Here is a 23,657-nt window from a genome sequence, read left to right as displayed (position 1 = left end):
TTCGTGGCTCAGATGCAAAAACCATAATGATCCACAAGTTCATAATGACGGCCATAAAACTTCTGTAGTGATGACTTCAATCTTGTAGCAACATAAAACGGACCATATTGAGAAAATGATATACCACCCACTGCTTGATTCTTACACTGAATGGTACTTATTTTGTTCCAATGCAACTTAATATGGTCAACAACATAATAGATGAAGACAGCTGCCTGGAGGATATTTCATTTTTTTTCAAATTTGATGTTAAATAGAATCAATTTTTTTATGTACGAAATCATGGGCTCAGGAAAGCCAAGGCATAAAAATAATAAAGATGGGTTTGTACAACAATCTACAATCAATAAAAGTCATTTTTAGCGGTTGGCAAGATATTTTGTGACTTGGTGCTGTCCATACTTGGAATGGTGAAGAAAAGAATTTCAGCCTCTTGAGCTTAATGTGTAAGGCAAGTACTCTGAAACCATACATGTACTAGGTTCCATATAATAGTGTGATATGAATACAGGTATTTGAACAAGAAAAAAGAGCTTTCAAGAAACTCAATTTGAAACATGTACAAACACACAAATCAAAATTTATTCTCTAACCCCACAGATTTAACAACTATTCAAAAGAAGTAAGAGCATTTGTAATTCTCAATAGTGATTTTTTTCTGCCATAACTATCCCCGTCTTCACCATTTGTCTTAAAAGAAACAGGCTTACAATGATTAGATAATGATTAGAAGAATCACTGTTATTGGAAAAGTAAAGTTTAAGCCACAAGTTTTAAAATTTCATAATTTGATGCATGTCGTCCCAGCCAAACAGTGCAACTTTTCAAGATTGTTTTCAGACAAATGTCACATCATTTCCAGACAAATGTCACATCATTTCCAGACAAATGTCACATTGTTTTCAGACAAATGTCACATCATTTCCAGACAAATGTCACATTGTTTTCAGACAAATGTCACTTTGTTTTCATCAAAAAATGGTATTTTATACAACATAAATAGTGAATCTTAAATTTCCATAAGTGAAAATATTAATGGGAAAAATAAAAATACATACAAAAATTCTAAACCTTATATAGTTAGGATAATTGGTAAACATTGTACTGAAATGTGTAGTGAACTTGATTATTAGCAACACATTGTATTGAAAGAATGCCAAACACAAACAATAAGTAAATTAATCCATTTATCAAGTATAAAAACATGTCATAAAGATTTTTTTTTAATTAAATGAAAAACTCTATACTAGACCATATACTTTTTATTGTACAAGACATCTAAATTTGTCTTGCGTTACCTAATCAATTTCCTTCAAATTGAATATTTTTTAATTTGTAAATTTCAAGCATATCTATAAGGACCTACATAATAAGGTTAGAAATAAAAATCTTTCTGGTCCATTCAGAACTGTATAATTCAAAACAAACATGGGAGATAACTCATATTTTATTACAGATGTTTCTGCAAGGAAAGTATAAAAGCAGTTTTATTTCCAAGAGGTAACATTGTCAACATCAACGACTGTCATCCATTCTTCTGTTTCTCATACTGTTCTGGAGTCCATGTTTTCATTTCAAAGGCATGAATTGTCTTCATCTCTTCCTCAATTGTTGAATTTACTAATCTGAATTTGTAAAGAAAGGTAATATATTAATTTGTTTTAGGTTTAAAGTTATCATACAGAGTAGAACCCTTGACAATGTTCCACCTTTATAATACAATCTGACCTCTTTTTGTCTTTTCATAGTACAAGGTACTGGTATGTTTATCTTTGTTCTAATACAATTTGAGGAAAAATTGTACAATAGATAAAAGCTGTATGTATGAATCTTAAACCATTACTTGGGAACTTCAGTTATGAACAACAAACAAAGCAATACAATTTAACAATATACCTGTGTCTTTGTAAGAGAGGTTTCCCTTCAAACTGTGGTGATACAATTATTGCCTTGAACTTTGACCCACACCCATCTGACATGTCCATTATATCCTAAAAATAAATATAATTTAGTTCATATAATTGGTTGCATAATAAAATCACAAAAATAAAATTTTCAATGTGCACAATCATACCACTGTCTCAGAGACAATCAGATTCTTTGGTAAAAAAAATCTCCATATCTATGGATATGCATTTAAGTATTGTAAACCGGGAATTTTTTGTAGAGTTTTAAATTTGCCATCGCATATCAAATTGTACTTTAATGTTCTTCAAAAAAAATATTGAAACAGTTTAAATTTCGCATTACGAATCTTGGCACAGAAATAGCAAAAACAATTGACACAAAAATTTCATGGTGCACAGTAACTTGTAATCAACAAGAGTCAATAAAAATTCATCAACAAGTCAATAGTACAGTTATTACAGTGATCTAGTCTGCTTTTTTTTCAAAATTACTTCGTCCTTTTTTTATTGGGAAAATATGTCATCTTTTTTAAACGGAGATATCAAGACTAACCTTACAAAACTTTGAACTTGTAGTTAAGTATCAGTCTTTGTAAGAATCATGCAAATTCTGTAATATGTGATAAACCCTAAAAAAAAGGCCACACATTTTTATTTTTGTTATTAAGTTGCTTTATAGCTCTACATGTTGAAATGTATAATTATTCATTCCAATCTGTCTGCTCCTAGTAGACAATACACATTGAAAATCAAACAGTTTCTATTGTATTTTACTGTTATTTACAGAGTTATTTCCCTTAATTTTGTATTTTACAGTACATTCCATATAATTTTTATCTCCTAAGAACATGGTAATATGAAAAACCACAAGTTAATTTCTGTTTATCATAACATTTTAAACAAAATGTATCTCATTTTGCATGATTCTTAGTTGGAGTGCTACTTAAATAGATTAATTTCTTAGAGGATTCCAAGAAAAAGATAACTCATCAACAATTAATGTAATTTTGAACAGAAATCCCATATCTTATCTTTCCACAAACAATGGAGAATTAGTTATCTTATTTGGGATTATTTTAGTCATCATCAGGGGAATATTTATAAATCATTTATTGATTGCAATAACTTGAATGATCTGATTTATTAACATGTTTTGAATCCTGTCATGCATTCTGGTTAATATCCAAGGTTAGTAATGTCATTTCAGTAGAGTCATTATATTGTGTATTTTAGTACCAGACATACAACAAAAACAAGAATACTGTGTATTTTTCAGTTAGTTAACATGACCTTTCATTTCCAGAGATTTGGCTCGACATTGAATTTGAAGTGGAAAATTTCGCTAATCAATTAAAAAATAAGGTTAGTTTAGTTTTGAGTTTTGAAGGAAATGATGACATGCAAACATTCATTGATAATTGGTCTTTTTATTGATTTCTATAAATGATTTAACAACATGTAATTCTAATATGAGATGCTTCAAAACTCTTTAGAACACAGCCATGGTAAAAGAGTGATAAATACATGACCAACATTTCCTCCAACACATAGACTGCATCTATTCAAAAATAAGAATAAACTAGCCTATAAGAATTGAAATGAATCATGAAAAATCCAGTTTATCATTGTTTTTCTAGGGCTGGTCATTTATGTTGCTATTTAATTCCAAGCAACACAATATTACAAAAATGGCCAGCAATGATAAAATGGATTTTCCATGATTTATTTTATTTCTTAAATAAATACTTATTATCATGTTATAATAAATCATTAATTTAATATTATCAGCATGTGGCTTAATATTTATTAAGTGTTAATAATTAATATCTTGATATCAATAATTATTAATCACATCACTTTTAAAATGATATCAATAAATGAAGATATACTGATATCACTAATGAATCCTTAATCATGCTGATATCAATAACTTATTTATTGATATAACTAAACATGGAATAAATTCCATAATGGCTTGCCTTAAAAATTGCACTGTTGACTGGATAATAAAACAATAAAAATTTAAAATACTTCATTGGCACAAACTCTTCAACAATAAATGGTTATATTTATATAATCAGATACATGGCCCAATCATACAAACACATTTAGAAATGGATTAAAATGCTGAAACTGAAACTGAAAGAAAGAGTAATATGAAATGTAGGTAAGAATATTTACCACATGTGTTGCCCCGAGCTGGGCTTTAAATTTATCTTCTAGTTGTTGGCATGTGATGGTCATTTTTCTCAATTTGTGTGATTTTCTCTCCTCTCACCGGTTTTAAATTCCGATTAGAGTTGTCTCCACCTGGTATAATAGAATGTTTTGTAAACAATGATTGCGTGTAGATGAAAGTTTTTTATTGTTGGGAATGTAATAGTTTCTTCGTTCCTCTTTTGATTTCAGGTTGATGTTTATTGTGCCATACTATCATATTCCTGAATGGATTATAAGAATTAGTACCTGTACACATTTTATATGGATAGTCCTTAAAGTGAAAATAGAAAACGAAAGTATGAGACACGTGTACTTTTTGTTTACATTTATTATTGCGATAGATTCAGTTCTTAGACAAGAGAATAAGTGTGATATTCTGAAGCCATTCATGTACATGACTGAAAGTGACATATGTTTATCTAATTTTGAACTATACACAAACTTTGATGACTGGCATCTAGCGAAACATCCAATACTGTAACGAATGTTTCCGCTTGACAAAGAAACGCAGAATTTCGTAAGAAAAGTTTCAAACTGCTTATTTTCTATTGTAAATCCAATTCCTTTGAAATCAAATGTGCAGTTAGCCGCTGTGTCTGGGGATGCTTTAACAGAAATCCTTGATCTCGACCCTTCCGTGGCTTTTACAAATGATTTCCTGTCATTTGCAAACGGTGGAAAGTTACTTGCAAACCCTCTATCCCACAGATACGGCGGACATCAGTTTGGGAGCTGGGCTGGTCAGCTAGGTGACGGACGTGCTATCATGATTGGGGAATACATTAACCGAAAGGGGGATAGATATGAACTGCAGCTCAAGGGGTCTGGACGAACACCATACTCAAGACGGGGAGACGGTAGAGCTGTTATCCGTTCCTCTGTTAGAGAATTTCTTTGCAGTGAAGCGATGCATTTTCTTGGTAAGAAAATCTATATGATTCTGTATTTTATATCAGTTATGTGCAAATGTTGACCATAATGCTGCTTCTAGAGTAGCTGTCAGTTAAGTTGTCAGTAAATTTGAAGACTTAAATTAAAGTTGTGAAATGTGAGGTTGGGGGTATACCCATGAGGTGATAATACAAACAACACTTGTAATCAAGAGGCGAAGGGCTGCATCAACCAGTCTACAAAACGGGATTATTTTTTGCTCTATACGGAGCCCTATATATAAAGTTACATTGTTGTACCAAGTAAAGTATCATAAGTCGTTATGAAATATTGCGGAGAATAAAGGTAATAAATATCAAAAATGTTTTTCTTAATTAAAAAATGCAACACCTGAAACAAACATTTTGGTACGAACCCGAGTAACAACCAACCTTTTTTCAGGCTTGATGTTATAAAATGTTTTACAAAGATATCAGTATATTTCTGAGCCATTGATTTTTTTCTCAACTTTTTGTCAATGTGGAACCGGACTTGTGCTCTTTTAATGATTGTATTATTTCATACATGTCTACACGTTGTTCATTTTCTTTGAAGGGACATTGTGTTGTAAAAATGTTAAAGAAAGATAACTGTTGTTTTTCTTACTGTTTTATAACTGTTTCTTTTAAGAGCAACAACAAAAAATAGGGGATGAGTCATATGTTTTTTTTATTTAGAAAATATCATTAAATCATTTTGTTTCCAGATTTGAGTTATTATGTGTGTACTCTGACATGTCCGCTTGCTATTTAATGCTGTTGGTTAAAAAATGTACTATTTTTATAATTTAGAAAGTTTCTAGCCCTGTCAGAGAAGTAAATATCTGAAAATTGGGCATAGTATAAACAACATTAAATAGCAAGCAAGAGTACACACACAATAACTCAAATCTGAAAACAAAATGATTTAATGATATTTTTAGATCCAAATAAAAATAAATAACAAATCCTGGTCCCAAGGGCCTGTGATCGACGTCAATGCATCAAGCCGTTAATGTATTTTCTAGCTTTATAGAAAGAGTAATCAAGGGAACCAAGGTTATAGCGGTAATCAAAAGAATGTAATCCAGGGACAAAGACCAGACATGGAAAACAGACATACACAACAAAGAACATAAAGTAACTAAAATCATACATACAAAGTAACAAAAGTAAATGAGCAACTCCACTAAAAACTGGGAGCATGGACCAGGTGCACCGGTAGGGTAAGCGTCCTCTGCTTTTCTAGAAACATCCACCGAGTTGCTCATAAAAAGTCAAGTCCGGGGTAGACAAACGAGGAAAGGAAAACTATGACCCGTTGAATAAATCAGTTTTCATGGTGCTGATGGATACACCATAACGATCCACGAGTTCATGATGACGACCATAAAACTTCTGTAGTGATGACTTCAGTCTTGTAGCAACACAGAAACATAGAACTTTTTGTAACTGCTTTGAAACGTAAAGCTGTTTTCTACTCTAGGAATACCGAGCAGTCGAGCGGTGTCTATTGTAGTCAGTGACGATCCTGTGGTTCGGGACATGTTTTATGATGGTCATCCTCGGACAGAGAGAGCTGCTGTCGTTCTCAGACTTGCTGAATCATGGTTCAGAATCGGGTCACTCGAAATTTTGAAGGATTCTGGAGAATATGGACTCCTGAAGAAGCTAGCTGATTTTGTTGTTGCTAACTATTTTAAAAATATTAGTGTTAGTGGCCACGACCGCCATCTTGAATTCTTTTCTCAAGTAGTAGAACAGACAGCCAGTATGATTGTTCAGTGGCAGTCTGTCGGGTTCGCTCACGGTGTGTGTAATACTGATAACTTTAGTCTCTTATCTATAACAATTGACTATGGTCCTTTTGGTTTTGTGGAGGAATATGAACCCGGGTTCGTACCAAATACATCTGACGATGAGGGTCGGTATAGTTATGAAAAACAACCCGACGTGGGTTACTTTTATTTGAATAAACTTAGAATCGCGTTGACGCCTTTGTTGTCAAAGGTGCAACAAAAGCGGGCTTTAGAAATTCTGAATGGATATGTAAATATTTTCAAGTCCAAGTTCATGGAAACGTTTCTCAGAAAACTTGGTCTGTCAGTAATTGAGGACAAGAGCGTGGAGGATGAACAGCTAATTGCTGTTTTACTTAAAATGATGCAAGAGACGAGGGCCGATTTTACCATAACTTTCAGGCAGCTGGCGGAAATAAATATGTACCAGTTAAGTGAATATGGTGTGACCAGGTTTTTATGGGCGTTGAAATCACTTTCCAAACACAAATGGTTTAGGGAATGGGTTGTACTTTATCAGAAACGGTTTTCACTGGAGTTGATCTCTGACGAGGACAGGCAAAACATAATGGTCAAAGTCAATCCTCGTTATGTGTTAAGGAACTGGATAGCACAGAGTGTTATAGAGAAGGTAGAGAAGAATGATTTCACCTGGCTTAGAACAGTTTTGAGTATCCTGAAACATCCTTTTCAGTATCAAGACGAGGCAGAGACTCTTGGCTTTGCATCACCACCGCCAAATTGGTCTAAATTATTGAAAGTTAGTTGCTCATCCTAAAAATTGAATATGTTTATATTTATGACCATTTTATAGTACGGAATACTAAGATATAGAGTTTTACAATACTTTAACATGAGATAAGCAATGCGACAGCAGTGGCGGATTTAAGGGGGTGAGTTGAGGTGACCTTTGTCATTTATAGAAATGAAAGAATTTTTGCATGGAATTTTGATTTTTTACTAAATTTGTGCTCTTCGCCGCCTGGCAAAATAGTTATGTTTACGCCCTTGTCCGACCCTAAACGTATCACATAATTTGGTATCCGGAAAAGACACGTATCACTTACAATGATCAGGAATACAGTTTTGCCAGAAGAAAATGCACCACTTAAATTTTTTAAAATTTGTAGTTGAGTGATGGCACTATTTAAGGGAGAACGGTAGGACTTATTTTCCCATAGCCTACAATATATATACTATAACTAACCTTCAGAATTTCTAAATATATCTCAAGTCAGTCCAAAACCATTCTTTGTTGCTGTACATTAACGCTACATTAGCTGTCATTTTCGTATATTTTTGTTTCTGTTAAACAAGTGTGAACACTGACTGGTATTGCCCGAGGTGCAAGTATGAACGCAGACTGGTATTTCCCAAGGAGCAAATTTGAATATATATGCGTTTTGTCTGAAACGCGATTGCATTGTCTAGAAAATTTCTCCGTTTATTGATATCAATAATTGAATTGTGCACATGTTGATAAATATCCGTTAACATGTATTACTAAACATCTAACTGGAGAACAAATTCCGCTATGGATTGCCACAGGACACGTCATATACACATGCTTCTTCCTTGAAGGTGTATTTGCACGGATTTGTTGAACTTGCTGTGTCATGTCAAGGATTAGCCATTTCACTTCATATAGGTTAGCTATAGGTTAGGTTTTTTATTATTATTATTATTTTTTTTTTTTATTAAAAGAAACCTATAGTGTGGTATCTGTCAGTTACTTGGATGGCCTTTATTTTAAGATGGTACGGGCCATAAACCCAAAATCAAATAAGAGCATTTCTTTAGTAGTTAATAAGATCATATTAAAATTTCATAATATTGATCAACCATAACTATAAAGTCATCGCACGAAAGCCAAGTGAATATAAACGACAACACGGACGCCGCCGAAGGTGAAGCCCTGTCAGCACCATAAACAATATACAATGTTTTGCGGTGACACTATTATATTAAATATATAGATATTAAAGTTTATATAAAGGCAAATTCGAGGTTCGGGAATGCTCCATTTTCAATTCCCTAAAAAGCCTGTCAATTACTCTTCCTTACGACCAATTTAGAAGTGTGTGATTTGCTAAGAATTTACATCTATAAGGTCTTTGTTTTTACATTAGTTCTAGTTAAACAGTTCTCTAAGAAAATTAAGAGAATAAAACTGCATAATGAAAAAATCCACTTAAAGTCATGTACTCAACAGTAACATTCGAAATTCTTGTGAATTAAAATTACAATACCGGTATATGAAGGACTTTAAGGCTAAATCCATCGATACTGGCTCACAGTTAACACTTCAAAATCAATATTTCAACTAAACCTAGTCTCAAACAATTTTAATCAACTTCTAAATAGTTATATACATTTGAAGCCTGAAAAATGTTTCCTTAGATAAAAAGTGTATACTGTATTATTTGTTTTGAAGCTGTATAAAATATATCAAGAGGTACTGCCAGTATCGTTTGGTTTCAGAACCAACGTAACGTGTATGTACATTCATTATTTCAAAACACTGTCATTGACTTTTCTTTAGAATCTCTATTTCATTAAATCCTGTAAATATTCACAATTTAATAAAACTTATTTACTTTTACGTATGTAGTATTAATGTCTTGATACTAAACAAAATCTTCGTCCTTATAACAGAAAAGCGATTCATCCATATTTGTCTATCTGCAACTATAATAAAAAGAGCAGACATTTATTTTTAATATTTTACAAAAATAATCAAAAATGTTGGTTTTTTAACAAACATGTAGTTGTATCTCAATGCCAGCATTTGTTGATTGAGTGTAGGCTGTTACTCTACATCTATAATCATATACAGTGAATCTAACTGTGTAATTCAAAATCAATGTCTATTGAATATTCTAAGGAAAACATCATCTGACACAGGGGTGAGTCCATGATTTAGATCAGGGAGGGGCCCAGTTAAAGTTTCACCGAGAGGAGCGAGGCGAAAATTTTTTTTTAGGTTAAATTTTTGAAATAATCTAGAGTTGGTGCAATATAGATATCTTTTGTAGTAAAATTAGCGAGAAATTAAATTTTCAACCTAAAACCGCCCAAATCTACCCTTGACAACCCATGCTTTGCAAATTTTAGGGGGTTGCACGCCCTCGCCTGAATCCGCCTTTGTGCCATCACTACGGCTGTAAAACAGTTTTAAAGAACACTGCACGTGCAATGTATTTTAACTTGCATGCACATATGTGTACAATATCATAATAAAATGAGCCCAGAAAAGGAGATTATAATTACAATCTCATTTCAATTTCCTAAACTATTTCTCCACTTACTATGCTAAAGCTCAAATATTGAAAATGAAATTTTCCCATTCTCAATGGAGAAATAATACTGAGGGTGAATCTTGAGTAATACAAATACATGTACATATATACAGAAACCTGAACAATAATCAAAGGTTTGTCAAGTTCAGATTTTGTTCGTGTTCATACATGTATTTAAGTGTTTTGATTTCAAAAGTCAATTAACCGGTTTACCCTTAATGTACTTTTGTACATGTATAAAACATACTTTATTTAACAAATGTAGCCTTGACGGACCCGTCGTACGTGTACAGTTCATAATTTATTTACACACAATAACATGTACATAAAGTCATAATGTGACGGTTTTCTATAAATCGGAAATTAAACAAAAAATTATCAGTAAACTTAAAGTATTAAAAATAATTTATGTGGTAAACATCTAAAAAAAGAGTAATATTTAGATGTAAAATGTTTAAGTATGTATTGCAGATGATTAAAATTATACTTTTATGTACATGTACAAACTTTACTTTATTTGCACGAAGTCATAAACAAAAAAAATGGTTAAATTAAAAATATATTAAGAGTTGTCGGTACATGCAGTCTGACATATTCATATATAACAAAACTAAAAATCGTTGGAGCTAGCTCCTCGGAAATGTACTTACATGTACATAGCAATTTTATGTGCACATAACCTCTATATGTATAATGCAGAGTCCCCGAAAGTTCATGTTAGAGTAATGGGCAGCTAATTGGACTACCCCAATTTTAAAGATTCCTCAATGCCGTGACGTTGCGTAGGTTGTTGGTGTTACATTCGACTGAACCGGGGCTGGTTACGAAAACTTAAATGTTGCTATTAGAATGTTGAGTTATCAAATGCAATATAGATATTAAAATGTTCAAAAAAATTTGTTGTTTTAGGATTATAATGATAAATCTTTGATATATGCCATTAATTGTGGAAGGAAAGCACTATTCGATCACAAGAACGTCCATTTTCATATTTGGACGGGTAACATTAAGAAATGCTTTCTTCCCATTTCACCAATATATTTAAGTTGTTTCTTGGCGTATTTTGAAGAGAAAAAAAACCAAACTTTTTTGGAAAGAGCAGTTTGTGCTGCAGATGATGTCATATTTTTCATGACGTAATGATAAGATCAAAGCGTATCTATCACAAATGTCTCCCCTTTGATGTGGACATTGTAAAAATAGAAAGAAATCGATTTGAAGACAAAATGTTAGACATTTTTTTATAGTTATGCGAACAACTTTTTTTAATCGGGACTTTTATTAACTATATTGACAATTTATTACATAAAATGAAAAAAATATATAAAATGTTCAATCAGTCTTTTTGTTGAAAGCCTTTTTGTCCGTATTTCAGTTATATCAAAATCTTAATTTTTTCGACGTTGGCCATTGGCTACTTTCTTGCTTACGGTTGTAAAATATAACAACGAATATTATTTTTATCAAAGTATATTCATGCTTAAAGGACTGTATAAATATTCAGAATATCATGTATATTCTAAAAACATAATGAGTTTTATTGTCTATTAGTAGATAAATACGCACATACGTTGTGATGTCACGTTGTCTTTTTCACGACGTTTTTTACACGTCGCTTGCTACCCGGTCTCTATCAAAAGCTTTTTTTGTTAGCTTTGAATGAACTAATAACTATGAAATTTTGAGTTTTACATGTATATGTGCTACAGATAGTATATTCTAAAAACAATGGTACTTGGTTTAATATGTATCTTAGCGCAGCATTTTGTCTGTGTCTAACAAAAATGTCACAACATCTGAAATTTGTATATTTTATTTATTCACGCGTATACCATGCAAAATTCGAACGCACTGTACAAAAAGGCAAATGGTGTTGAGTCGATTTCTTCATGTACTTAAAATGTATCCATCCTCCTCTATGGTTTTATCATTTCATTTTATCTATGGTTTAACAAATGGGATATAAATATATGTAAAACCGTGTCTAACAAAAATGTCACAAAGCGCATTTTTTACGTTTCCGAAGTAACGGTCTGTTTTGCCACGTAAAAAACAATAAAAAGTATTGTAAACTTACGATCCTAGATTAAATTAATAGGACTGTGGATGTAATGAATAAAAATACGATTTAACGAATCTGATAAAATAATGAAAGAATGTTGAAAAGAAAACAGGAAAAAGAAAGCCCCTCCCTCCTTGCGCACACTCCTGTCTGTTCATATGCAATGATGTCCTGGTGAAATGGGGATTAGCGTGTCTGCATCAAAGTATTTTGAAATGTGCAAACACTCGCTTGCACATTCGCTAATGAAATATTGTAAAATTAACGTATTTGATGATCGTCTTAATGATATTGTATCTCTTGACAATTATTTTAGCTATAAGATATAAAAAGCTGTACAAATATTGCAAAAATATTTTTTTGAATTTGTTTTCCAAATCATATCAACTTTTCAGACCAATTCGTCAACCACAACTAAAGTTATCGCACGGAAACGAAGTGTCCCCAGACGACGACTGCGCCATAGCATTATACGACCACAATTTTTTTTTTTTTTTTTTGTCGTATAATAAAAAACGGGAGATCTCGCTCTCTAATTTTCTCAAAGAGGAAGCTTTGCTAAGGTTCTGTTTTCTCGAAATGTTTAGCAATGTTTTATGTTTAGCAACATACCTTAGAATTCCGAAACGAGTAAGTGTATTCGGAAATATCACTTTACATCTACATTAATTAGAGATATAAAACCAAATAGGAAAGAAATAAATTCACATCATACGCTTCCACAATTTGATTTCCGGAGGGGGAGGGGGTACTGACTTTTTTGATTGTAGGTTTGTTGGCTTTCTGTTTTATTGAGGGTGTGTTACTTTTTTTAGCGCATCACGAAATTTGTTTTCATAATTCCTAACATTTTTCTCATAGGATAAAATTTTCTTCAAATCATTTTTAAATGGTTGATGCCAAACTATTTACCATATCAGAATGTAATCTGATCATTACAATTGACCAAAACGTACCAAAAATTAATATCGAATCGGATAATTAAATAATAAAACATGTCATGTGTGTTATTTTATCTGAAAAATTAAATAAGCACACTTCTTTTTACATGTAACAATTATAGAACGCAATACTAAAAAGACGTCGAAATTTTGCCGATTTCGACGTTACCAAATATAACACCAACACAGTACGCTACGTCTATGTATTTTGCAACAAAACGTCGAAAAGTTCATATACACGATATATACGTACGTATATGGAACATGAACAGTTAAAAGATATATAAAAGGAAGGTCCTATTTAACCTTGGTACCCAATTTTTTTCGCCAGCAAAATGGGAAGAAATATGGACCATATTCAACTTGTGTTCTCAATAAAATGCAATTTGAAGAATCTATACCTACCTCCTGGACTGCTTTATAAGCATTTTTCCATAAGAAAAATATTTAACAATTTAAAAAAAATCGATTTCAGACCCACTTTTGAAAACGCAAAATCTAAACCTCATATTATCTGTACATATATATAGACTACTACTACAATATAAAAGGAGGTTGGAATTTCCTTCCTCCATACCCCAATTCCAAGTCAGAAAATAACTTGCCAGACAACCTCTAGCACTGCTAGAGTAATAAATAGACCATTAGTTTAGGCCTAAAAATGTTCCCGGTCACATACCACCCCTTCCTCAGACCCACTACCTGAAAGTTTTTATTTGTGATATTGGTAATAATAATTAAAGTCTGCCGATTGTCATTCAAAAAAAGAAGAAAATAAAGCCAAAGCTGCATTAGCTGCCAAATTTGTTCAGTTTTTGATTCTGCTGAATTTTGCTGATTCAATGAAACAAGTTTCTAATAATGCCATTGAAGCAATAAATGTCGATAATACATACAGATTATTGTGAAAACAAAGGTTTGTTTTAATCACAGAAGATCGATAACTCTGATCTAATTATTTTTCGCCATTACTTCCGAAGATTGCCGACAGGACATTCACCTGGGTAAAAAATACTTAAACCTTTGTAAATAAAAAAAAAAAAAAATAACGGATACACAGGTAAGCACGTGTCTTGTTTTCATTTCATTTCATTTGCTTCTTGATTAGTTTTCAAACAAATAGTGACTATATTTTAGCCACATTATATCACAATAGGTAAATTTCAAAAGGATCTTTGCGTTGTACTCGAACTTTTTTCTTTTACGGCTTGAATCCGCCGGTCTTCTTTACCGTTGAATAACAACTTTCGCTTAGCTGTCAGATTTGTTATTAAAGAAGCTACCTTTACAGCACATGCGCGGATTAAGGTCACCAGAAGTCATATGCATACGAATTCATCTAGGTCGATTTTTTGTCTTGCATGACAATAAATATAAACACCTATTTTATGTATTTAATGCATTTTATTTGTGGATATCAAATGATATTATACAGAAAAGTAAAATTTGGTAGAAACAATTCAAAGTTATGTTATATTTCAACAGAAACACAGATTTGTAATATATCAAGTAATATATAAGTAAATAATGCACGTGTGAAATGTCTGTAACATAATGATGTGTTGGTGATCAGTATCTAGTAAACCATACAATGAATCAGATGGCTTTTGTCTCACTTTAATATAACGGTTCCCCACTATTTTACAATGGCGACGAGCGAAAAGTTCTCGGATTGATTAACTAGTAGATTAATTAATAACATTGATTAGTTTTACGAAATATAGTTATGGCATCCTCGTTACCAACTTTTCCGTCATTCAATGCTCATGAAACCGGAGCGGATTTACGGTGAAAAAAGTGGACAAATCGTCTAGAAAATCTTGTTGGCATGGATATCAAAGATAAAAAACGTCAACGTGCATTGCTACTACACTATGCTGGAGAAGAGGTGAACGAGATATTTGATACACTTGCGGATACGGGTGAAGACTATGCCGCAGCTAAAGCAAAGCTTACAGACTACTTTTCGCCCATAAAGAACACAGAGTATGAAATCTACAAATTTAGACAAGCAAAGCAAGGGTCTGACGAAAGTATAGATGGATATCATACCCGTCTAAGACAGCTCGCAACGAACTGTGAATTCCATAATACAGACCGCGAAGTGAAATCACAAATTATACAAGGATGTTCATCAACACGTTTGATAAGAAAAGCATTACTGGAGGATACTACACTCGATCAACTATTGATTTCTGCAAGAGCTCTCGAACTATCCGAATGCCAAGCAAACGAAATCGAACAAACAGAATCGAATGGAAAAACTAATGCTTTACAGAAGAAAACGGTGCATAAAGACCAGAAACAACACCGAAAGACTAGTGAAAATACTGAACATCGAACCAAACAATGTTTCAATTGCGGGGGACAATATCCACACGCAGATAGCAAGTGTCCGGCAAAAGGAAAAACGTGCTCTAAATGTAATAAAAGGAATCATTTCGCAAGGATGTGTTGTTCGAAAGCGAAATCAACAAGGTATGTCAATCAGATAGACGATTGTGATAAGACAGTAATTACTGATGAAAGTCCAGATGTTGAATATGTGTTTGGATTATCATCAAACATTAATGCGGTACACCAACCTAAGATAACTGTCAAAATTAATGCCACAGAGGTCAACGTACTCGTAGATACCGGAAGCAGCGTAAATGTTATTGATGAAGAAATATTTAGCTGTATGAAGATAAAACTAAAACTGTCAATTCCTAAAATGAAAGTATTTGCATATGGTTCAAAAATGAATTTGAATTTCAAAGGCAGGTTCGAAGCCACCATTGAATCTCGCAATAAATTCACGACGACAACATTTTATGTCTCTGAAGGTTCAGCAGGTAACTTATTATGTTACGGCACTTTGTTGGAACTAGAGATTGTGCCCGTTATTGCGAAGGTTGGTGAAGTAAAAGTGACAAGCTTTGTAGACAATATCAAGATATTTTTCACGGTCTCGGAAAGCTTAAGAATACACAAGTCAATATACATATTGATGAATCTATTAAACCTGTTGTACAACCGCATCGACGAATTCCGTTTCATGTTCGAAAGCAAGTGGAAAAAGAGCTGGAAAGACTCGAACGTTTAGATATTATTTAGAAGGTAGAGGGCCCGACGCCATGGGTGTCTCCAATTCGGTAGTCTCATATCAACATATATACGTATTTCACCAGGAATTTTTGGTTTAGGCGCTACTGCAATTGGAGACATTTGTTTGTTTGTTCGTTAAACCCCAACAAACAAACAAACGTCTCCAATTGCAGTAGCGCCTAAACCAAAAAGTCCTGGTAGATACGTATATGTGTTGATATGAGACTACCGAATAAAGCGATTTAAAGGGAACGCCATATCACGCCAACGATCGACGATTTAATCGTAGATTTGAACGGAGCGAAAGGTTTTAGTAAGCTAGATTTACTAAACGGTTATCATCAGTTAGAATTGACTGACGACTCGCGTAATATAACAACTTTTACCACACATGTTGGTCTGAGACGGTATAAAAGGCTACGTTTTGGAGTTACTAGTGCAGCCAAAAATTTCAAAATACTCTCTCGACCGCATTGGAAGGTTTAACAGGTGTCCGAAATATGTCAGATGACATAATCGTTTACGGATCTAATCAAGAAGAGCATGACTCACGCCTAGAGCATCTATTCAAGCGATTACGTGAAAAGGGGATGACTTTAAACAAACGGAAATGTGAATTCAACAAGAACAAGTTGGAATTTTACGGACATATCTTTGGGTCAGATGGTATTTTTGCCTGTCCGAAGAGAATTGAGTCGATAAGAAACGCACCTGTGCCTACAAATGTGTCGGAGGTACGCAGCTTTCTTGCAATGACGAACTATGTTTGAAGATTCATTCCAGATTATTCTACAATTACAGAACCTTTACGATCGTTAACAAAGAAGGAAAATCCGTGGAAGTGGTCACAGGAACAACAAAAATCGTTTGATCATCTAAAGAATGAACTGACCAATAAACGAATTATGGCTTATTTCGATCCACGACAATCCACAGTGCTCATAGTTGATGCAAGTCCAGTAGGGATACCGCTTTATTAACGCAAGATGGTAGGGTAAACGCTTACGCAAACCGTGCATTAACCGACGTTGAACAGCGCTACAGTCAAACTGAAAGAGAAGCATTAGCGATAGTCTGGTCAATCGAACATTTTCATTTATATCTGTATGGACATCAATTTACTTTGGTCACAGATCATCTTCCTCTGCAATGCATATTTAACAATCCGAAATCTAAGCCACCTGCTCGAATTCAGCGATGGAGATTACGATTGCCAGCGTATGACTTTATAGTCTGGAAATATAAATCTGGAAAGTCGAACGCAGCAGATTACATGTCAAGGCATCCGAATCGTCACACTAAAATCAATGATCACTGATATTGCCGAGGATTATGTGAATTACATATTTACGAATGCGGTACCGAAAGCGATGACTTTGACCGAAATGGCTAAAGCAACTGAAAGTGATTCCGATTTATTGCTAGTTATAAAAAATGTGAAATCTGGAAGTTGGGGCAAATCTTACAAAAATTCTACGCTAGATACCTTTGCTTGAATGAAAAATGAGTTAACAGTAGGCAACATAAATTCAGATATCGAATTTCTGATACACGACAACCGTATTGTTATTCCGAAAGTGTTACAAGAGAAAGTGTTTGCCATAGCTCACGAAGGCCACCAGGGCATAGTAAGAACAAAACAATTATTACGAGAAAAGGTATATTTTCCTGGTATCGACAAATTTGTTGAGGACAAATGTAAAAGTTGCATACCGTGTCTTGCAGCAACTCCGGCACAGACAAATGAACCGTTAGTTATGTCTCCAAATGGGCTAACGTTAGTGTCGATTTTGGAGGTCCGTACCCGACTGGATACTACATCATGGTCATCATGGATGTATATACTCGCTTCCCTGTCGTAGAGACTCTGACAAGCGTGTCGTCGAAATCAGTCATTCCGTTGATTGATAAGGTATTTTCTATCTTTGGAATCCCGAACGTTGTAAAAACCGATAACGGAAGTCCGTTTCAAGGTCAAGAATTCAAGAAATTTGCAGAGTACATGGAATTTGCACACAGAAAAATTACTCCGTTATGGCCTCAAGGAAACGCTGAGTGTGAACGTTTTATGCGAAGTATAGGCAAAGCAATACGTGCCTCACATGCAGAAAATAAAAACTGGACACAGGACATGTATAATTTTCTACGAAATTACCGAGCAACTTCACATGCGACAACAGGAAAGTCACCATCCGAACTAATGTTTTGTAAACCGATGAAGACCAAGTTACCGTCTTTAATTCAGAAATCGAGAGACTATGAAATTCGTAAAAAAGATCAAACAAGAAAGAACAAGATGAAGAAGTACGCAGATGCTAAGAAACCAACCAGTCTAAAAGTGGGCGATACTGTTCGTATAAAACAAGATAAACAGAACAAGTTGACAACTCCATTTAATCCGAAACCATACAAAATAAAAGCAAAGAAAGGAAGTATGGTGACTGCTCAAAGAGATGAACACCAAGTTACAAGAAACTCGTCATTCTTTAAAAAGTGAATGAACGATTATCTGACGAGGAAGTAGATGAAATATTGGATAAGCAACAATTTATTTTGAACGATAAAAAAGGTGAACCCGAATTCAGAAGATCAGTGCGTATTCGGAAACCGCCAAGCTATATGAAAGATTATATTGTGAAATAATGTGCAGCAGTGTTAACAGGCATAATAACCCTGTGCTCACATTTATCTAAGTTATGATCAAGTGAATTTAATTGCTTGTAAAATTACTTGCGAATCCTTTTAGTTCTTGGGATTAAGTGATATACATATCAATGAAAGTACCACGCTGATGAGATGCTTTATAGACTTTTTGCGTTGTGTTCATAATTCTTTAATTGACTTTGATTTATTCTTTCATTTTACAAACTGGCTAAGTTATTAACATTTTTATCATATCTAGCAGTTTTTTTTTTTCTGAATTGACTTTAAAGATTAATTGTTTCAATCTGGTAATGGAGAGATGTAATATAGCAAGTTAATTTGTTTGATTTATCTGGCTAAAATTTAGGAATTAAGGACGTTCTGTCTGACTCTAATTTGACCGTTATCTTAATCACTTTGAATGCATTTGTGAAATGTCTGTAACATAATGATGTGTTGGTGATCAGTATCTAGTACACCATACAATGAATTAGATGGCTTTTGTCTCACTTTAATATAACGGTTCCCCACTATTTTACAAAATTTACGAAAATGACAGCTAATGCAACTTTAAAAAACTAAAAAATGACCATGCCAAAAGAGGTTTGAAGGCACCAGATAGTTTGACTTCCCTAACGTAACAAGCAAATCTTTATGAAAAAAAACAGACTTCTATTTTTATTACGAAGTTAACACTAGCAAATCTGAGGTTGTTTTCATGATTCTGTGTTGTAGCTTAGCTACTGCCAACTAAAAATTTATTTCTGACGAACAGAATCTGGCTAAAACTGGTGTATTGGCAACAGTCTTGTCGGTGGTTGGTTCAATTGGGCTTAACATGTCATGCCATGTCAAGTTCGTTGCTCTCGTTGGAGTTATGCCATTTTTGATTTTAGGTATTATATAATACATTTACAGTTTTAAGAGAATAAACCCTGTATTAAAACCCATATGAATTTGATTTTTCGTCGAAACGGCTAACTTAACTTACACATTCACTATAAACTCGTATAGTAATTCAAGGGTGATTATAATTAGCAAAAATTGAAGTTGGTCTAAAAACATATTTCTTTAATAGATGTAAAATTCGGAAGGCTATTTCAAAATAATCGTATATATCAGTGAAATGATCGTTGGTATATGTTAAGTATTGCAGCTTGATCGTGAACGGTGCAAGTTAAGGATCATGAACACAAATTTTGTTATTTTTTCGACAATTTCAGAAAATTTTTTTTTACAAAACAAGATGTCTGTCGAAATTCCTTTCAATGTGTTTCAGGTAGATTATACATGGTTTGTCTATAGATGGCCTATTTTTTTATAGATAGCGTTGAATGGACATATTTATGAGTTTTTATTTGAAAAAATAATAGATCTTGATTTCTGCGTAACATTTTCCAGTCAAATATCTCCCTAGATGCTAGTATATATATATGAAACGCCTAAACTGTCTGATGAGATACACATTTGTTTACGTGTTGTCAACTTTATATTACTTGCTGTGGTTTTATAATAACATGTGGTTATTTTGTATTTACGTTATGTAGGAACATCTTTACATTATGTCGTTTTGTCTTTACGTTCTGCCATTTCGTCTTTACGTTCTGTCATTTCGTCTTTACGTTCTGTTATTTTGTCTTGACGTTATGTCGTTTTATGATTACGTTATGTCAACATATATTTACGTTATGTGGATTTATCTTTACGTGCAGTGGTTTTTTCATAACGAGAGGTCGTTTTATCTTTACGTTATGTCGATCTCTAAATACTTTATGTGCATTTTCTTTTCTTTACGTGCAGTGATTTCTTCTTTACGAGATGTGGACAAAAATTTCATGATGACGTGTGACCCCGGAACTTTTCGATCCGGTGTAAACTTCAAATCAGTCCGTAAAAGGCAAAATAGACGTCACAACGCCGATTAGAAAAATGCTGAACGAAATACACTTGGGTAGTCTATCCAGTCACCATAGAGTATTAATTCTATAGTAAAAAATAGCTTATTTGTTATTTACGTTCAATATTATCACAATTGATACACCAGGGACTTCAAGAATTCTTTCTTGAAAATTAGTTTTGCATCGCAAATTTGACAGTTCTAACATCGTTGGGAATTTTTCAGACCTTTCTAAACGTTTACATATCTTCCCTGTATCAATTTGATCCGATGGAGCAGTGTAGCGAATAGAGTCGTCACATTCTGAGACGTTATATATATGTATATGTATTGGTGATAACATTTTTGTGCTCTATTGCGCCATCACTTGGCGTCCGTCGTCGTTGACATTTGTTCAAACATATTCTCTGAAACTACAGAATGGATTTGGATGAAACTTAGCTTGATTGTTTCTTAGGGTATCCTGTGTAAAGTTTATGCTTCGACTTGTAATTTGTCGAAAAACATGACTACCGTTACTAAAATAGAATATAGCGGTCAGACAGCAGTTTTTCGCACACATCTCAAAAACTGTTAGGTTTATCAAATTTCTGACTCGTAGTAAAAGTGTTCAGCATGATAAAAGCTATCGATGATGAAATTTTGGTGAAAATCTGTTGACTCATATTGGAGTTATTGCCCTTTTTGGACGTTTTTTTCTGTTTTTGATGTTATTATTTGCAAAAATTTTCTCCTCAGAACCTACTGTACAAAATTCAGTGAAAGTTTGTGTGATTATATCTTAGACTATCCTGCACAAAATGACTGTTTGGATTTTGGATTTTTGCTTAATTGTTCCTTAGGGTACACTGCACAAATTGATCGTTTAAAATTTTTCATCGGTTGAAAAGCACGGCCATTGTTGCTAATGAATAAGAACATAGAGGTCAAAATACAGGTTGTTAGTAAATAAATCATATACCGTTGAATTAAGCAAAATTCTGACAGGTAATATTGTTCAGAAAAATGGACCCATGCCGAAATTTGCAAAATTATTCGTCACCCGATGTAGGAGTTATGGCTCTTGAAACCTATTTTTTTTTTTTTTTTTTTTTTTTTTTTTTGTTTGTTTTTTGTTTTTTTTTTCATGTGTACATCTTCTTTTCAACTGTGAAAATCTTCTCTGAAATGTACAAAATTTAATGAAATTTGGCATAATTGTTCCTTAAGGTATCCTGCATAATCTGCTTGTTTAAATTTTTTGATCGGTTGAAAACATGGCCGTCGTTACTAAAATAGAACATAAGGGTCAAAATGCCTTCTTTTTGCTATTTTTTCCATAACTATGGGCGAATACTAGCATTCATCAATATACAATGCTCATTTCCAACAATGTTTTTGTCAAACATGGTAACTAAGTATGATACCTTTACTTAAGTAGGTAATAAGGCATGGTTTGCCAGGTGAACGATTCAGGCTCTTCGAGAGTCTTTTGTTAAATCTTACTATGAAACACTTTTCACTTATTGGAAATACATAATTGCAAGATGACATAAAGATGTTTTGTGTAGTACGTATGATCTACCTTTAAACTTTCCTCGTGATCGTTAAGCAAAAATATAAAGAAAAGATTATCTTGAAGATATGTTTTGAAAAATCACGTTAAAATGATGATGAATATGACACGAACAACAGAGTATTTAAAAGATTTTTACAGAAGCCTCAAAATTTGGTTTCTTCGTCAGGTATTGGTATAGATGACATGTTTGTCTTGCTGTCTGGGTTGGCAGAAACTTATGACGATGATCCACACATGGAGCCCAAACAACGAATTCAGAAAGTGATGAAAAGCAGTGGCGTCAGTATCACCATTACTACTTTAACAGATTTGATAGCTTTCTGATAGAACTTTTTTCGATAGAATCCATACAAACAACGTTATATAGCTGGATCTGCAAAATCCCGACTTAAAAACATTATACATCGTTGTTTTTCCGAAAAAGATGGTACACCTAGATACAAATATATAGTTCTTGGTAGAGATTCCTCATACTTTGTAAGAAATAATTCCAAATCATCTTCCAAATATACAGAGGAAGATGTTTACAAAATGCTGGAATTTTTAATCGACAACATATTTGTCCAGTGTTATGGACGTGTTTTTCAACAAACGGTAGGCATTCCAATTGGAACATTGTGCTCCTTTACTTGCTGACATATTTCTTCACTCTTTTGAGGCTGACTTTATAGCTGATCAGATCGGAAAGAAAGAATATCGTTTGGCTAGATCCTTTAATCTCAGTTTCCGCCATATAGATGACGTATTATCTTTAAACAATCCTAATTTCGGGGATTTGATACATTGCATCTACCTTGACCTACACTTAGAAATCGATGGTAAAGGAAAACTATTGACCAAACTTTACGACAAACGTGATGACTTTTCATTCAGAATTGTCAACTTTCCTTTCATCTGTGGCAACATCCCTTCGGCTCTTGCGTATGGAGTTTTCATATCACAACTCATATGTTATGCCAGAGCTTGCCGAAACTATGCAGACTTTTTGTATCGCCCTAGAACTCTAACAAATAGGCTTAGGAACAGGGTTATGTTGCTACAAGATTGAAGTCATCAGTACAGAAGTTTTATGGTCGTCATCATGAACTCGTGGATCGTTATGGTGTATCCATCTGCACCATAAAAACTGATTTATTCAACGGGTCTTAGTTTTCCTTTCCTCGTTTGTCTACCCCAGACTTGACTTTTTATGGGCAACTCCGCGGGTGTTTCTAGAAAAGCAGAGGGCGCTTACCCTACCGGTGCACCTGGTCCATGCTCCCAGTTTTTAGTGGAGTCCGAGTTGCTCATTTACTTTTGTTACTTTGTATGTATGATTTAAGTTACTTTATGTTCT

General features: G+C 33.6%; 2 protein-coding genes across 3 annotated transcripts; one reads left to right on the top strand and one right to left on the bottom strand.

Moving 5' to 3' along the window:
• Positions 1–1,431: 1,431 nt before the first annotated feature.
• On the bottom strand, positions 1,432–4,307 carry LOC148606010 (uncharacterized). The gene is made up of 3 exons (XM_088544737.1): positions 4,089–4,307; positions 1,897–1,991; positions 1,432–1,625 (listed from the first exon to the last, which is right to left on the bottom strand). The coding sequence occupies exons 1-3, from the start codon at positions 4,149–4,151 to the stop codon at positions 1,526–1,528; spliced, it is 258 nt and encodes an 85-aa protein (XP_088400863.1). The 5' UTR covers positions 4,152–4,307; the 3' UTR covers positions 1,432–1,525.
• A 304-nt stretch (positions 4,308–4,611) lies between these two features.
• On the top strand, positions 4,612–22,944 carry LOC148606009 (uncharacterized). Of its 2 annotated transcripts, XM_088544736.1 has the most exons (3): positions 4,612–5,047; positions 6,522–7,594; positions 22,488–22,944. In XM_088544736.1, exons 1-3 carry the CDS (start codon positions 4,612–4,614, stop codon positions 22,497–22,499), a joined length of 1,521 nt encoding a protein of 506 aa, XP_088400862.1. In that variant the 3' UTR covers positions 22,500–22,944. The 2 variants fall into 2 exon arrangements, with proteins under 2 accessions (XP_088400862.1, XP_088400861.1); XM_088544735.1 differs by lacking the exon at positions 22,488–22,944 and having other exon boundaries at positions 6,522–8,550.
• The last annotated feature ends 713 nt before the right edge of the window (positions 22,945–23,657 follow it).

This window comes from Perna viridis, chromosome 9 (genome assembly GCF_037379345.1).
Source record: "Perna viridis isolate PV_CMFRI_1.1 ecotype Kerala chromosome 9, ASM3737934v1, whole genome shotgun sequence".
Lineage (NCBI taxonomy): Eukaryota > Metazoa > Mollusca > Bivalvia > Mytilida > Mytilidae > Perna > Perna viridis.
The sequence above is the reverse complement of the archived record's forward strand: the minus strand, read 5'-3'. Positions and strand labels throughout refer to the sequence as shown.

Coding starts and splice junctions, on each gene's coding strand:
- LOC148606010 (XM_088544737.1), bottom strand. CDS start 4,151: ATGACCATCACATGCCAACAACTAGAAGATAAATTTAAAGCCCAGCTC. Junction 1,992..4,088: donor AGCTCGGGGCAACACATGTG/GTAAATATTCTT, acceptor ATTTATTTTTAG/GATATAATGGACATGTCAGA. Junction 1,626..1,896: donor CCTCTCTTACAAAGACACAG/GTATATTGTTAA, acceptor TTACAAATTCAG/ATTAGTAAATTCAACAATTG.
- LOC148606009 (XM_088544735.1), top strand. CDS start 4,612: ATGTTTCCGCTTGACAAAGAAACGCAGAATTTCGTAAGAAAAGTTTCA. Junction 5,048..6,521: donor TGAAGCGATGCATTTTCTTG/GTAAGAAAATCT, acceptor TTTCTACTCTAG/GAATACCGAGCAGTCGAGCG.